Here is a 14,882-nt window from a genome sequence, read left to right on the forward strand (position 1 = left end):
GCTGCTTCATTTTTCAAAAACAAGATAATATTTGTCTCAATGCAAGTGTCCTTTACTTATTATTATTTTTCCTTTTTTCTGTTTTCTTTTTTATGTTATATGTTGTAGGTAACTTTGTATGTAAGTAATTGAGTGTTTATTGGGTCCTATTTAGTAGCTTAACTATGCGACCTTTTATTTTTAAGAATAATCATTAAAAGTTATTTTTTAGGGGCGTGATTGGACCTATTCCAATTTTCCCTTCTGTATTTGATCAAGAGTGCTCACCAAACAGAGTTTCTTCTTTCTTTTCTGTTATACTCGTTTATACCATCTCTGGTCTCCCATCCCTAATTAAAGAGGCTGATAAATTAGAAGTGATTTTTGTGACCAGCTTAATATTGAATAAGACCTCCAGATGTGCAGCCGACAGGTGACTTTGTAAATACCACAGCTCTACCATGTGCACTGGATAAAACAATGTTTATAGAGCAATTTTATGTCATATCTTAGGGCCTTAAAATAAACTTTGCCTAGCTGATCCAATGACTTTGGTCAAACACTGAGCCATGCTAAAGAATAATGTATTCAATAAAAGTTACAGAAAGGTACTAAATATTGCATGAGTATGCACACATTAACTATAAAAGTGAGGCTATATAAAAAGTATGCAGATTACAGAGAAAGCAAATTAAGGTAAAATTCATTAGTAAAATGTGTATTTTGTTTGTTTTCTTCAAAAGCATATGAAACATTAAATAATTAAAAAATAACTACAAATCTAGACAATTTAGAGTTAAAAGTTTTATTCATTCAACATCTCACATTACAAATATTTAAAAATTATATGCATACTGGTATAAATAGTCATTTGCAAACTATTTAATAACATTAATTTTTCACTAGCACTTCAACAAATGAACTCTTTAAAAAAGGAACTTGTGTTATATAACTTAATTAGAGTAGAACATACAAAAATATGAACTTAAACGTGAAAATGACTTTAATAAAAAAATGAATTACCTTTATTTAAAATGCTATAATAAATACTACAACCTCCCCATACACAGTAAAAACTATGTGTAAATTCAGCCAAGTGGTACAATTAACTGACATACTTAAATAACTTTTTTCCTTCTGATAAATGAGCAATACACTGGAAAAGAAGATAACATTAGGGATTAGTAAAAATTAGACACCCACTTGTTAATAATTTCACTTTCAAAAAAAATATAACAAAAAAATCTGATGAAAATTATAAAAACTAATTATGCTTTTAAATTTAAAAATATAAAAAATAAAACAGTTGAATACAATATTGTCCCAATTCTTACAATGTTATCAATCACAGTAGCTTTAAACCCTGAATATCTGGAAAGGCAAGATTCTCTAGAAGTCTCAAGCTCCTCCAGGATATCAGGAGTTAAAAAGAAGGTAACAAAATAACGCCAATGACCAAAACCTCTTATATTCCATTTTTTTAAAAAATAATCTCAGTTTTACATTAGTAGAAAGATTGATTTCTGATTCTTTTCTTTAGAAACACCAGCAATAAAGAGGATTACTAGAACAGTAGAAAATGACATCTTTAAATGCCTGCAATTAAAAACAATGAAGAATTACACTGCAAAGATCTTTCAAAAGTCAGAAATAAGTATTGCACATAACAACTTGAAGTTCAACTCTCCACAATTCATTATCACATTCAAGTTTTAAATCACCTTTAACAGAAGGCTAAACTCTTCAAAAACAATTAAAAATATATAAATTAAAAAAATAATAAAAAAGGGTGAGATCATCAAGTCTTTCCAACAGCATTTATTATAAAATGCCAGTCATTCACTGCAAACGTTTTAACTTGCATTATGCAGAGGTCTGTGTATGGAGAAGTATATACTAGGCCAAAGCATTGGGCAGTGAGGGTTTTCACCATGTTAATACAATAAGTAACGTTGTTTTACAGTGCAGAAACTAACCATGTTAACACCCTGGGATGTGATGCTTTAACTGCTTTTCAGCTGAAGGTACCAGCACTGCACTCACTGCTAATAAAGGCTCATTCAGAAAAAAGCAGGTTACAGAAAACCAAAAACTCTAGGCATGTGAAGAGACGAGGACTTAGGCTATATATCACATGCTTACTCTCAGCTAATAAACTGAGGTGCCAACTATGGGCTGGAAAGGCGATAAATTATCTACTAGCATACATTATACTAAAGCCATGACTCCATACAATGGGAACTCTGAGTGCAGAGTAAAAGTTCATGGTTCTTTATGCTCTGTAAATTAAAGTGTTACCAAGTCATCAGTAAACACACTTTTCACACAATAACAACAAGTGAATATTAGTAGAATAACAATATTTTTTCCTTATATTAGTCATGCATACTAACATTACACATCTGGAACCAGAAGGTATGGTTGAATTTTTTTCCACTTAAAATTGACTGTTTTCCAAAACTGCAGATATTTCTGCATTATAAACACCTAACATTAATTTTGTTAATATGTAAAATGGATAAACATTCACCAAAAAAGTCTGCAATTATATATATATATATATTTTTTTTCAATTCTTTAAAAAATGAGAAAGAAGCAGAATACATTTTCAGTTGTTACTGTACTTTTAAATTCTATGCTACTTTTTTTTTTTTTTTCCAAGGGACTAAAGACGAGATTAAATTGTCATATTCATGCGGTTTCTATTTTCACCTCTCAATATTAGATCTAATGCATTTTTAAATGAAAAATACACCAAATGCTTGGTGTGGGCTAGAATATTTAAAGCCACGTGCTTTTGTATCTCTGCAGGTTCTGAAGTAGCATTACCAGTGCACAACATCCATCATTCAAAATGTATGCAGAGCACTGAAATGTATAAAAAGCAGAATATAAGAAAATAAAAATTTATTAAAATTATTTATCTTAAAAAATGAAGTTATATGAAGATCTCTCCGTAATAAAAGTACAAAAAGCTACTCTTTGCAATATGAAAAATTGAGGTATTGCATAAAGAGATATCCCGCCAGTGAAAAGTGGGCCTAAATGCTCACTGCTGGAAACATAAGATATACAAAATTAGTGCATAACAAGTGTACAATATGTGCATGACAAAAATAAGTTAAGCTACAAAAACACTGTACCGAAAGTCAGCAGGTCATGTACAAAAGGGAAATAAAAAGAAAATATTCTTCAAAGCTAGCTTCCAAACAGTGGATTATTTCTGGAGTTAACCTTTTCCCTGCTGTGGTGGAGGCTACAGAAAGCCATCTCCATCCAGTCTTCTATTAGTTTACATCTTGGAGGCAAACACACTGCCAGATTTTGCAGTGCAAACATTTGGCAGTGAAAAGGTTAAATCATTGCCACTGTTTACTGGTAGGAATGGCACTCTAGCACACCCCAAGCCACCTACACTCATTTTTAACGGATAAAAGGATTAAAATAAATGGTCTAGAGTTATGAAAATTCGTTGACTAGATGTACACAAGAGCACCCACTATAGAAATTATATTTGTCATTGCAGTACAGGGATGGGTTTTACAAGCAGCTCCCTTAATTTCTTTAACCATCAGCAAATGTCTCTCTGTTGGTAGAGTGATGTACATTAAAATACAAAAAAAACAAACCTAGGTGTGTTGTTTAGTAATGTTAATGCTGAGGGGAAGGGAGGGTCATTTTTGCTTTCTTTGCGAAGGTTAAATACCTCAATATTCTATTATAAACAGGCTCCAATTGTGGAAGGTAAAAAAGAAAAACAATTATAACAGAGGTGCTCTTCAAGAGTTAAGCAGCAGCACTGAAGCAAATCTTTGGTTTTCACAACCTATGATGGTGAAATCGCATTGTTAGAAGCAATGAGCTTCAATCTATAAAAATTGATAACCAATTATGTCTGCAGTGTTTTAAATAAACTGGTCAATTATTGAAGGCAGCACCTACCTCTATACGCATACAACTAGAACTGTAACTCTTTTGAAGTCAGATTGCACTTTATTACCAGCTCCCATGACCATTTCAGAACTGAAAATCTTTGCTTTCAAAGCAGCTAGTCAAGAAAAAAAACAAAAACATTCACAAGAGCCTATGCCAAATACTAAATATTTCCTTTGACAGCAAAAAAGTGGCATGTGTACCATGAGTATGCCCTTATGTTCTTCATGTTGTACTTGTGAACATAATATTTAAAGTGAACCAGCCACCTACACATGGTGGGGGCAGCCATTTTGTAAGGTGAATAAGTATTTTGAAGTATTGGGATTCAAAATTCAGTAATATTGCTGGTTCCTAGTTGGCTAGTAACTTCTGGTTTAATCTATAAAAGGACTGTAGTTTCCAGGTGATGCTAAGCATTACAGAACTTATCTTATTTGATCAAATCTGTTCATATCATCTAAGTTTGCTTCCATGAATTGGAGTTCAGGTCCTAGATTTAATTTACTTATAATTCTCATCTATTTATTTATCCAAATTGTCTTTGCTTTAAGGCTGTCGAGATTACTTCCACACTTTTGTGTGATAAGTAGCAGCAACTCATTTGCATTACATTTGCAACGTTGAAAAATCGATAAAATGGGATTCTTCTGCTTAAATATTAAGGACAGCACTTGTTGAAAACCTGAATATTAAACCTCAAATCCACTAAATATATATTTTTTTATCAATTCAAAATGACTGGGGCTGACAAAGCTGTGTTGGTCACGTTACTTGGCTCTAAAGGGGTTAAGGCATCAAAAGATTATTCAGTGATATAAGCAGCTTAAAGTCCTAAGTGCCAAAGAGCCTGAAACCGAGGTACTGAAATTTTCACAACCAAACTCTGGTCAAGCTGGTTTAGCATGTAAAGTGTTTAATATTTCACAATAATGATAATCTACAATTCTACCATTTGCTGCTCACCTGCAATAAACAAAGTAGAATGGGTATTTTAAAGCAACTATGAGAAATATTGCATTGAGATCCAACCATCTTGTGCAAAGCATTTTTGAACATTTTGCCTGACAGCAGTACAGTACTATTTTGTTTTCCATGTTTCCTACCCTAATCACACTCATTGAGATAAAATTCCACTGCACTATATACAACCTAGCAGACAAGCAAACAATGCAGGTGTGTAAAGTGACTTTATGCTAAGGGAAGCCCTTCTTTAGCCCTTTGTCTGCCAAAGGGCCAGAATAAATCTGTAGGATGTCATCTTGTAACTGACATGTGCTGCTACTCTACTCTTAGACAGCAAAGGTGTTACATAAGCAAGAATGGGCTCCTCGTTACAGTCCAGAATTCCAGACTGACTCACTATAAACACAACTAATTCCATCCTTGAGGTATCTTTCAAGTGTTCAGAGTCAAAATGGAGAACAGAAGCTGGCACCCGATATAAGTAAATTAGGACTATAGATATATATTAAGCATCAAAAAATAAAAATCTATACATTTGTTCATTCGGAGCAGAAATACCTGCCTTCTGTAATTTAACTTTATATGAGCTTTGGTAGGAGTCTTTGTGGGGGTGGGGTGTGTGTTTTTGTGTGTTGTGGGGTGGGGGGGGGGGAGATGAGGGATAACCGATATTGTAGTTTTCACTTTTTATATTTTTTTAAGTTTCACTGAAAAAATAAATAAGTGCACTCCCCTCAGTAGTAACTTCACTCAACATTTACATTCTTAAAAAGCTTAAATGCAAATAGCCCACTGTTAAAATACATCAAGCCAGTTCTGTGGTCATCTACAAAATTAAAAAAAGCATATATGGGAAAATATTGGGTGGTGTGTGTGTTTCTGTGTGGGGCAGAGGGGGATGTTTGCAAAAAGCAATAGCTAACTACTACGAAAAAGGTAAAAAATAAAACTAAAGAAAATTAAAAATAATCCCCAATAAATAGGAAATAAAAAAATCTCCCCTAGTAAAAAATAAGCTGTGTCAAACAGACCAATAGTGTTATTGTGGTTGCATGGTTACATTAACAGCATTCTTCTGTTACTTTTCATTTAACAATAATTTAATAAAAAAAAATACTCTGGTTTTCTCTTTTTCTTGCTTTGTCATTTTAAGCTCTTCTCTTGAGTCAAAATAAAAAAAATACATTAATAATAATAATAATATTAATTAAAATTGTTGCAGTCTCCCTGCTCCCTTGGTTTTCAATGAGGACAGCATGAAACTTGCATGCATCAGTGTGATATTGTTATAAACAAAAAAGGCGTTCCAATACAGTTCTCAATGACACAAGACTCTACAAAATACCTATGGTGTAGGTCATTCTTTCGTTATACTATTGTTAAAATACAGACTACAACAAGAGGACATGCTTTCCTAAGGATGGTAGGAGGGAGGGAGGATAAGAGAACAGAAGAGTGCACTTATTTGGATCCTTGGGAAGGAAGTTAAGCAATGGGTAGCTCAATTCCAACGGAATGAAATATGCCTTGGGCGATCTCCTCCCTCCTTCACCAGCGGCTTGTGGAACTCCCGGCCAGCACGTGAGTGGATAGCAGCCCAGCAATATTCACAGTAATACTGCAGACAGGTAACGTTAGCACAGAAGAACGGAGCAAACTTGCCACTGCAGCGAGCTCCTTGACACTCATCACACAGCTGGTCGTCCAAGACATATGGCTTCACTTCCACCTGTGAGCATAAAATGATAGAACAATTAAAAGAGCAGCCACAGGATATTGGGCAAAGCATCAGAAAAATGTGGAGAAGAATGTTTTAGCGCAATTATTCTTATTCATATTCAGTATTTATCATGCAATATTAAGTTAGAAATTGGACTTGTAAAACAGGTGCTGGCATATGATGTAGGGTTAAAAATATTTGAACAAAAGGTGGTTACACATTAGACTATTTGTTGTCGATCCAGCGGATTGGGCCGACATATCGCCTACATCGGCAAGTGTGTACCCTCTATGTCGGCCCTTGGGTGCTCCCGTGGGGCAAATCATCACATCAACAGATCTGCAGTACATGTTGGTCAATGTGATGAAAGACTCCAGGCAGGTGAATGGAGCAGGTGCTTGACATATCGGTCAGGCACCGACCACTTGATATGTCGGCCCGTCGGGCGTTGCATTGCTGGATACACACATAGGTAAGTGTGTACCCAGTTTAAGGTTATTCTAAAAATAAGCCATTCTTTCAGGCCAAAATATGTAACTCTTTGAAAAGAGAAATAGGAAGTCTGGGTGATGTCATAGTTAAGCAATCAGAAGGCAGAAGATATTGTGGTCATGAAACAAGTGGTAGCAACTCAGTGCACAAAGATATACAAACCTACTCAAGAGGTTTAGTTGTTGGCCAGATCAAACACCAGCATGGGGAAGAAATGTGATCTAAGTGGCTTTACTAGTAGAATCATTGTTTGTGCCAGACAGGGTTATTTGAGTAGCCCTGATTACCTGGGATTTTCATACATAATTGTCTCTAGAGAGAATGATGTGCAAAAAAAAAATTGGTGCGCAAAAACGACTTAATGAGAGCATTCACAAGAGAATGGCCAGGACTGATTCAAACTTTCAAAATGGTGACAGTGACTCAAATAATAGTGTGTAGATAAGCATCCCTGAATCGTTTAAATGCCACAGCCTACCCGAATATATTTGCTTACCATGTGCATCCCTTTATGGCTGCATTATACCCTTTAATATCCATCAAAGTCACAAAACACATCAATTCAAGCTGATATCAACAATTTGACAAGGCGTTCAGTGTACTCAAGTGGCCTTCACAGTGACCAGATCTCAATCTATAAGTCCACCTTTGGGATGTTGTGCAACAGGATATTTGCAGTGAATGTGCTGCAGTCAAATCTACAGCAACTTCATGATGCCATAATGTCAACATGAACCAGAATCTCTATGGAATGTTTTGAACACCTTGTTGAATCCATGCCACAAAGAATACAGGCAGTTCTGTGGTGACTTATGCATTACTAGATAAGTGCACATAAAGTATTCATTGAGTAGTGGATATTTAGTTTTTTGCTTTCAGGTGCACAATATGATAAAGCCAGAAATCCTGCAAAAGCATGTATTGTTCTGTTTATAGATCATCTCAAAATTAGGTTTCAATATTGTGTGTGCGCGCGTGTATATTTATATATACATACACCAGTCAGCCATAACATTAAAAGCACTTACAGGTGAAGTGAATAACACGGATTATCTTGTTAAAATGGCACCTGTCAAGGTATGGAACGCTTTAGGCAAGTTGATGTGTTGGAAACAGGATAAATGGGCAAGCGTAAGGATCTCAGCGACTTTGACAAGTACCAAATTGTAAATGTTAGACGACTGGGTCAGAAAATCTTCAACACGGCAGGTCTTGTGGGGTGTTCATGGTATGCAGTGGTTAGTAAAATAAGTTAGTTACTAACAAAAGTAGTCCAAGGAAGGCCAACCTGTGAACCGCGTGACATGGTCATTGATGCCCAAGGCTCATTGATGCACGTGGGGAGTGAAGGCTAGCCTGTCTGGTCCAATCCCACAGAAGAGCTACTGTAGCACAAATTGCTGAAAAAGTTAATGCTGGCTATGACAGAAAGGTGTCAGAACACACAGTGCATTGCAGCTTGCTATGTATGGAGCTGTATAGCTACAGACCGGTCAGAGTACCCATGCTAACCCGTGTCCATTGTCAAAAGCACCAACAATGAACACATGAGTGTCAGAACCATGGAGCAATGAAGAAGGTGGCCTGGTCTGAAGAATCAGGTTTTCTTTTACATCATGTGGACGGATGGATGCGTTGTTTACCTTGGGAAGATATGGCACCAGCGTGATGGCAATGTTCTCCTTGAGCCCTGGCATTCATGTGGTTGTTACTTTGACACGTACCATCTACCTAAACATTATTGTAGACCAAGCATCCTCCTTTATGGCAACAGTATTCCCTGATGGCAATGGCCAATTTCAGCAAGATAAAGCACCATTCCACACTGCAAAAATTGTTCAGGACTGGTTTGAGGAACATGACAGAGTTCAAGGTGTTGACTAGGCCTCCAAATTCCCCAGATCTTAATCCGATCGAGCATCTGTGGTATATACTGAAAATAAGTCCTAGCAATGGAGGCCCCACCTCACAGCTTACATGACTTAAATGATCTGTTGATAACGTCTTGATGCCAAAGTCTAGGATGGTCAGAACGGTTTTGGAGGCATGAGGGGGATCTACACAATATTAGGCAGTTGGTTTTAATGTTATTACTGGTCGATGTACAGTCAGGTGCATAAATATTGGGACATTGACAGAATTTTCAGGTGTGGGCTATTCCCTCGTTATTTCATTATCAATTAAGCAGGTAAAAGGTCTGGAGTTGATTCTAGGTGTGACATTTGCATTTGGAATCAGTTGCTGTCGACTCTCAATATGAGATCCAAAGAGCTGTCACTATCAGTGAAGCAAGCCATCATTAGGCTGAAAAATCAAAACAAACCCATCAGAGATAGCAAAAACATTAGGTGTGGCCAAATCAACTGTTTGGAACATTCTTAAAAAGAAAGAACGAACCGGAGAGCTCAGCAACACCAAAAGACCCGGAAGACCACGGAAAACAACTGTGGTGGATGACAGAAGAATTATTTCCCTGGTGAAGAAAAACCCTTCACAACAGTTGGCCAAATCAAGAACACTCTCCAGGAGGTAGGTGTATATGTGTCAAAGTCAACAATCAAGAGAAGACTTCACAAGAGTGAATATAGAGGGTTAACCACAAGATGTAAACCATTGGTGAGCCTCAAAAACAGGAAGACCAGATTAGAGTTTGCCAAACAACATCTAAAAAAGCCATTACAGTTCTGGAACAACATCCTATGGACAGATGAGACAAAGATCAACTTGTACCAGAGTGATGGGAAGAGAAGAGTATGGAGAAGGAAAGGAACTGCTCATGATCCAAAACATACCACCTCATCAGTGAAGCATGGTGGTGGTAGTGTCATGGCATGGGCATGTATGGCTGCCAATGGAACTGGTTCCCTTGTATTTATTGATGACGTGACTGCTGACAAAAGCAGCAGAATGAATTCTGAAGTGTTTCAGGCAACATTATATGCTCATATTCAGTCAAATGCTTCAGAACTCATTGGACGGCGCTTCACAGTGCAGATGGACAATGACCTGAAGCATACTGCAAACGCAACCAAAGAGTTTTTTAAGGCTAAAAAGTGGAATGTTATGCAATGGCTAAGTCAATCCCCTGACATGAATCCGATTGAGCATGCATTTCACTTGATGAAGACAAAACTGAAGGGAAAATGCCCCAAGAACAGGCAGGAACTGAAGACATTTGCAGTAGAGGCCTGGCAGAGCATCACCAGGGATGAAACCCAGCGTCTGGTGATGTCTATGCGTTCCAGACTTCAGGCTGTAATTGCCTGCAAAGGATTTGCAACAAAGTATTAAAAAGTGAAAGTTATATTTAGGATTGTTTAGTTTGTCCCAATACTTTTGGCCCCTTAAAAAGTGGGAGGCACATATAGAAACCGTTGTAATTCCTACACCGTTCACCTGATTTGGATGTAATTAACCTCAAATTAAATCTGAAAGTCTGCAGTTAAAGCACATCTTGTTTGTTTCATTTCAAAGCCATTGTGGTGGTGTATAGAGGCCAAAATAAGAAAATTCTGTCAATGTCCCAATATTTATGCACCTGACTGTATATATGTGTGCGTGCGTGCACATTTGTGGACTTAAAAAAATAAAACCGGTATAATTTTTGAAGAATGGGACAAAATGGCAAACAAACCTGATGGGCAGAGGTTACCCTGCATTTTCGGCTCTTCAATGAATGTAGGAGCTTGTACACTGTAGAAAGTAACGCAGTGTAGCATAGATATAATGTGGTATGGTAAATAATACTTTTATGCAGTATGCACATTCATTGCAACATATACATTCACAGCCACTCACCCGCTTATCAATTTCTCCATGTTGCAGCTGAACGAAGCGGGCGCTGATAGCAGCTATGTAACTCTGTTGATTGGAAAAGGCAACTCGCCCAGCTCCTTTAGGATATTTTAACTCAGGATCTGTGTCTATGCCAGCATAGCATACTCCTCCATATAGGCGGTCCATTATCATAGCTAACTCCACTGTAACAGAAATAATTAAAAAGGAACTTAGTGTACTATACATACATTGCCTTGACGCGAATAAAGCTATATGCATTACACAGTACATTTTCTCCTGCAGTGATGATTGCACAGGGCATAGTAAATTGATTATATTAATTGAATTGTCTTTTTAAAATATATAAATAATCTGGACCTATAACATGGAGGATTGTAATTATACAGCATCAGACCTCCTGCAGCGTACATGTGTGCGACTTTTGCCGGTATTGCTTCTGAGACTTTAAATACTACAAATTGTTCCCTGGTGTACGGCAGTGCGTCTGCATGTGCAAGAACTGAGGCGCCCACTGTCAGTGTCTTTAGATACTCAAATACCACTTGGTGTCTCTAAATGCAACCATCTGTCGCACCACTGAAACTTGCACCAGCCCCATGCAGATTCAGATTCCGAGTCAGAGTATGGCCTCCAATGTGAGCGACTATGCGTCTGAGTTCGCAACCGCTCAAGGCTGTAGAGAGCTGGCCCAGGGGCAGTGTGTGTGTGGCCTAATCACGGGAGGCATGACCACGCCCCCTTAAAAACACAGAAAAACTATTTGCAGCGCTGCTGGGGTGGGGTGGGGGGGCATCAGCCCGGCGCAAATCCAGGGGTGGGGGGGGCACAAACAGGGAGAGGAGACTGCTGCTTAGCGGCAGCAAACAATGTGCTAGGATGCTGAAAGGTACGAGGGGAGGGAGGGGGGCGTCGGATCCGGGACTCTGCCGGGCCCCTCCAACAATTCGGTTTAGGACTATGCAATATATTGTTCCATGCTGCGTTTAGCAGCATGGCATCGCTCATTGCATCTGCTGTGCAGCACAGCAGATAAGACAATACAATGACCGACCGCTGCGTGAGATCGGGTTTATACACTATGTGATCCACACAATATTTTATTTCGATCAATGTCAGAAGGATATATCGTAAGACGGATTGCATAGTGTGTACCCAGCTTTAGATGCAAGCACAAGAGCAAAAAAAAAATAGTTCAACTCTGAACATCACACTGTGTGTGACTAAGAACCAGGCCCTGAAGGTGAAGTCTGCATTCTAATTGTTCAACTATAGTCTAAGAATTCTAGAATTTTACTACAAATGCATTGCAAATGCCATTCTGCTGTCAGATTACAAATTGTGGTATGTGGAGCAATCATGAATATTTTTACTCAACATTTTATTCAAAATGATCAAATTTAATGTGTCAACTGTATATGATAAATACATGCAGCAGTTTCTTAAAATAAATTATCTCCATCCTTATACCACGTTTGAAAGAAGATAGTACCCTCTTTCAAATAAAGTACCCCCTTAGTAGGTATTATTCTATTGATCATCAAACAGAAAATGTTAAGCTTTCCAGGAATGGGAAGGTTATAATGTCCAGATCTCCCTGTATACCTTGTCAAATAAAAATATTCATTTCATGCATGTATATAATAATACTCATACTCCAACTAATTGCAATTAACTGGTAGAACGTTCACTAATATATGTAACTAGGCCCTCTTCCAACTCACTATCTCTTGTTCATATGATACAGATGTGTCCACATACACCTAACCTCAAATCGCTCAGATTGACTTTTTCTTAAAAATTTGTCTTAATTTGCTACTTTATACCAATTCCTTTCTGACAGAAAACTACTAATCCGTAGTAAAATACTAGCCAAGTATGACGCAAAATTCAGGATACAGTATGTAATCTGGGTAAAAAGGCAAAAAATGCAGAGGTCCTATACGAGTAACTCACGCCACACATTGTCATGCTTAATCTGCTATTTTATACCAACTCTTTGCGCCAAGTAATTCTACATGGTTATCAAATGAAGAAGCAAAATTCTGGATAACACAACTCAAGCACTAGAATCACTTCCCTTGGCGGAGTTGCCCCAAACGTCTCGCGCCATAGGGTGTAAAATGGATAGGTGTAGGAGGACACACACGTACTTACTACCGCTAAGTATAAAGTTGGAGGTTCAGGAGTTCCCACACTACCAGAGATTTATCAAAAATATCTTCAACTCCAATAAAGTTTTCAAACTTTTGCATACATACTGTACCTATTAAAGTCTGTAGCAAATATTTTTCTGTAAATGGTGTTTGGTGCTCTCCATTCTTTAATATAAAATTCTTAGCACCATTCTTACAATAAAATTTTCTCTAAATTGTTACTTTAACCACTTGCCTGGCATGGTCGCATCAGATGCGACCAGTCAAAAACGCCTACTAGACGGCTACCAGAAACTAATCTTGCAGCATCCGCCTATATCAGAGGGACCCGCGCTCCTCCCTGCACCCATGGCTCCCTTTCTTGTGTGCTCCGATCACTGCTGGCCACAGTGATTGGGCACTCGGCAGCACCCCCTACCCGGCATGGCTGCAGGGCAGCCATCACTTTAATAGAAACTGCAGCTGCATGTTTATATTATATACACACACACACATATATTCACACACACTCCTGACTTTTTTTATATAGTTCTTTTAAACTATAAAATTATTTTTTTCAAAAACATCCCCAAAATTGTAATTTATCACAATATATAATAGCTATTTACACTTGATTTTACTTTTTTTTTTACATTTTATATTTTGGGGATTTTTTTTGAAAAAATATTAGCTATTTACAGTAAGTAGTTAAGGGGAGGGATTTGGGAGGCACCTAGCTATTCACCCCATTGCTTTTAAAGGCAGTCTAACAGTAAACATTTACCAGTTCTTAGAATGACCCTCTTCAAAATTTCACAAACCTGTTATAGCCTTCTTTCACAAGGTCCAATAGTTTAAAGAAATGAACAGAATCAGTTTCCACTTTGAATTAATCATGGAACATCAGAAATAAAATACTCTAATAAAATATTTAAAACGTGGAGTTCAAGGCACGGCTATATATTTTCTCATCAGCGCTGCCAGTCTTTGTGTCCCAGATTATTTATGGAAAGGCACATACAAGCCGGATCCTGCAGTGGGGTAGATACTATGGTCTGCTAAACCATGCCACATCTTTCCATTTTCTCAGTGGACAGATTTTTTTTTTTTATTTAGTTTGAGTAGTTTCTCTTTAAAGTTACTGTTTAAAACAGGTTGTTAAACTAAGGTACGATTGACTATAAAACCTCTTCTATGTGGAAACAAAATATTTACATTAGACAATTATGTTTCACAAAGTCAAGAAAAACGAAAGCACTTGTACAACAAAAACATACCAGCCCGCAGAGGCCGTGGGACTCCTCCAACAAAAATAGTTTTCCGTGGATCAAGAGGCTGTGAGCCATCCATCACAAAGTCACTATCACTGAGGTTCCAGGGCCGGATCTGAACCTGTGGAAAAACACATTGAAGCTCCATACATTAACACGAATAAATTTTTTGAAGCATGCAGCTGCAGCACAAAGGGTTTAAGTATTTACACATACATGCACACAAAAAGCTATGCTTTTCTGAAGCACCACAACCAAGTACTGTACATAAACAGTGTTCCGAGAAAGCATTCTATGTAAATGTAAACACTTTTCTCGCATGAAATCTAAAATTGGAATAATGATGTCTTCTATTCAGGTACATTTACAAAGCAGCCAGATTCGACACCTGTAGCGCAAAATATATATTATGGAGCTTCAAATTTGAGATATATAGATCTATATATATATAAACAAAAACCACTTCATGGAAAATAAGAAAAAGCAGATAGTAAGTACAACATATAGGAAAATGAGAATACCAATATTAAAGAGACCACCATCAGGTAAAGTAAACATCACAAAAAGCAGCTTAAGGACAAACCCTCATTT

At 37.3% G+C, this 14,882-nt stretch overlaps 1 protein-coding gene across 1 annotated transcript in view; it reads right to left on the reverse strand.

The window, feature by feature from the left end:
• Window positions 1–768: 768 nt before the first annotated feature.
• Window positions 769–14,882, reverse strand: part of CPEB4 (cytoplasmic polyadenylation element binding protein 4) — a 120,694-nt gene continuing 106,580 nt past the window's right edge. Inside the window, exons 7-9 of the mRNA XM_088475780.1 lie at window positions 14,298–14,412; window positions 10,889–11,070; window positions 769–6,607 (exon numbers count right to left, since the gene is read on the reverse strand). Of these exons, the coding sequence (XP_088331906.1) occupies window positions 6,380–6,607; window positions 10,889–11,070; window positions 14,298–14,412 (525 nt within the window). The 3' untranslated portion in view covers window positions 769–6,379. The remainder of the gene's footprint in view (window positions 6,608–10,888; window positions 11,071–14,297; window positions 14,413–14,882) is intronic.

This window comes from Taudactylus pleione, unplaced genomic scaffold (genome assembly GCF_031769625.1).
Source record: "Taudactylus pleione unplaced genomic scaffold, aTauple2 ptg000178l, whole genome shotgun sequence".
Classification (NCBI taxonomy): Eukaryota; Metazoa; Chordata; class Amphibia; order Anura; family Myobatrachidae; genus Taudactylus; species Taudactylus pleione.